This window comes from Daphnia magna, linkage group LG5, assembly GCF_020631705.1.
Source record: "Daphnia magna isolate NIES linkage group LG5, ASM2063170v1.1, whole genome shotgun sequence".
NCBI classification, from domain to species: domain Eukaryota; kingdom Metazoa; phylum Arthropoda; class Branchiopoda; order Diplostraca; family Daphniidae; genus Daphnia; species Daphnia magna.
This window is the reverse complement of record NC_059186.1, coordinates 9,214,745-9,216,559: the sequence shown is the minus strand read 5'-3', so window position 1 is coordinate 9,216,559 and position 1,815 is coordinate 9,214,745. Positions and strand designations below refer to the sequence as shown.

Here is a 1,815-nt window from a genome sequence, read left to right as displayed (position 1 = left end):
TATCTTCTAATTCATTTTTGGAATACATAATTTTGCCACGAGTCTTTCATCGGTGCTGAGTTTAGACGACTTTAGTTGGACACGAAAGCTTAACTGGAAAAGAGTGTATTTCTTTGAAAATATTGGAAAGCGATAGATTTAGTAATAGCTAATAAGAAGGGAAAAGAAAATGTAACTTTTCATTTGTTTGTCTTTTTTCTTTTTTTTTTACAAAGAGTCTGTTGAATGATCGGTGTCGGTCTGAGACGTTAGAAGCTATTAAACGGAAGTATTCGAGTTGCTGCGAATTTGGCCACCAGCCGACTGACTGGTCACCGTATTGACACCTCGGCCGCTAGCAGATTGTCCGGAATTGCGGTTGCTACTCCAACCAGAGTCAGTTTGCTGGTCGTTTTCGTCGTTGTTATCAGAGTTGTACAGCCGAGTGTAATACGGGGAAGTTGGATCTAATGGTGAACGCTTGAAAGAATTGCTTCCACCTAAGTAACGAGACATTACTATGTTGTCCATTTTTAAACTGTTAAATAAAACAAAACGCGAGATATTACCAAACGGGTTGGCACCGAATTGAGTGGGGTTAATGTTGAAACCGCCCGGAACACCAGTGTTGAATGAACTGAAGCTATTCAGTCCGTTATTAAGCCCATTGAATCGGTTGTCGAAGCTGCTGAAACCGTTGATTCCGTTGCTCAAACTCCCGAAATTATTGAAGCCGGTACCGGTATTGATACCATTCAAACTGCTTACGCTATTCAGTCCACCGACTCCTGCGTTTCTGAAAGTGTTGACGCCGCCAAGGCTGCTCAATCCTCCGACACCAGCGAAATTGTTGAAACCATTCACCCCACTGAATCCATTCAGCCCATTGATTCCCAAACCAGAGAAACTTGATAGGTCGTTCAAACCTCCCATACCGCTAAAACCGCTGAAATTGTTGGTCAATCCTTGCCTATTCGGCCAAAACCCGGAACTGAGGTCAAACTGATTCGGTACAGCAGCACTGACGCCAAAGGTTCCAACATTAGTTCCATAAGGCGAATAAACCATGGTATTCCTGAAGGCCAATGGACTCAGAGATCCTTGTAGCGTTGGATTCAATCCCTCTACCCCAAACGTAGCTCCCGCTAAGCCATTCCCTACAAAATTGTTTCCTAAACCAGAACCGAAACCGGTGCCTACGAAACTGTTGGCCGTCAAACCTGACCCGAGACCCAGGCCAGCGTTACCTGCAAAATTATTGGCCAGTAATCCACTGCCGAAATTTCCAGCGTTACCCGTAAAACTATTACCATGCAAACCATTTCCGAAACCAAAACCAGTGTTGGCTACAAAACCCGTTCCAAGGCCCGCATCGAATCCACCGAACCCTAAAGCTCCACCAGGAGGAATGCTTCGACGGAACCCTGTTTTTTTCTCATCTTCCACAGCCTTGCCTTCGCCGTTTGTTGCGAACACCAACATCGGCTTACGTGGCTCATTTTGCGGGCCCAACGGATTCGGTTTGGCATCTGCCAGACTGTGCCCAACCAGGGCAATCTAAAAAAAGATTGTAAAAGTATTAAGTTACAAGTGTACCTCACCAATCAAAATATTTGTAAGCATTACCACAAGGATGTGTATTAACGACATAGTCAATACTTTTAGATGTGCACGTAGATTGGATTACTTCAAAGTACTGATGAAACAAGTACGTTGTGTGCCTCCATATGTACCTTTTCATTTTTTGGGTTGGACGATGGCAAAAGTAGTTTGAAGGGCTTTGATATTCACGAGGATGGAGGAGCCATATTGTAACAAGCGAAGGTTAGTAGAGCG

At 44.2% G+C, this 1,815-nt stretch overlaps 1 protein-coding gene across 2 annotated transcripts; it reads right to left on the bottom strand.

Annotated features, from left to right (window-relative positions):
- Positions 1–89: 89 nt before the first annotated feature.
- Positions 90–1,745, bottom strand: LOC116923454 (uncharacterized PPE family protein PPE16). 2 transcript variants are annotated; one of them, XM_032929926.2, is made up of 4 exons: positions 1,606–1,745; positions 1,290–1,536; positions 549–1,226; positions 90–479 (listed from the first exon to the last, which is right to left on the bottom strand). In XM_032929926.2, the coding sequence occupies exons 1-4, from the start codon at positions 1,627–1,629 to the stop codon at positions 259–261; spliced, it is 1,170 nt and encodes a 389-aa protein (XP_032785817.2). In that variant the 5' UTR covers positions 1,630–1,745; the 3' UTR covers positions 90–258. The 2 variants fall into 2 exon arrangements, with proteins under 2 accessions (XP_032785817.2, XP_032785816.2); XM_032929925.2 differs by having other exon boundaries at positions 549–1,536.
- Positions 1,746–1,815: the final 70 nt, after the last annotated feature.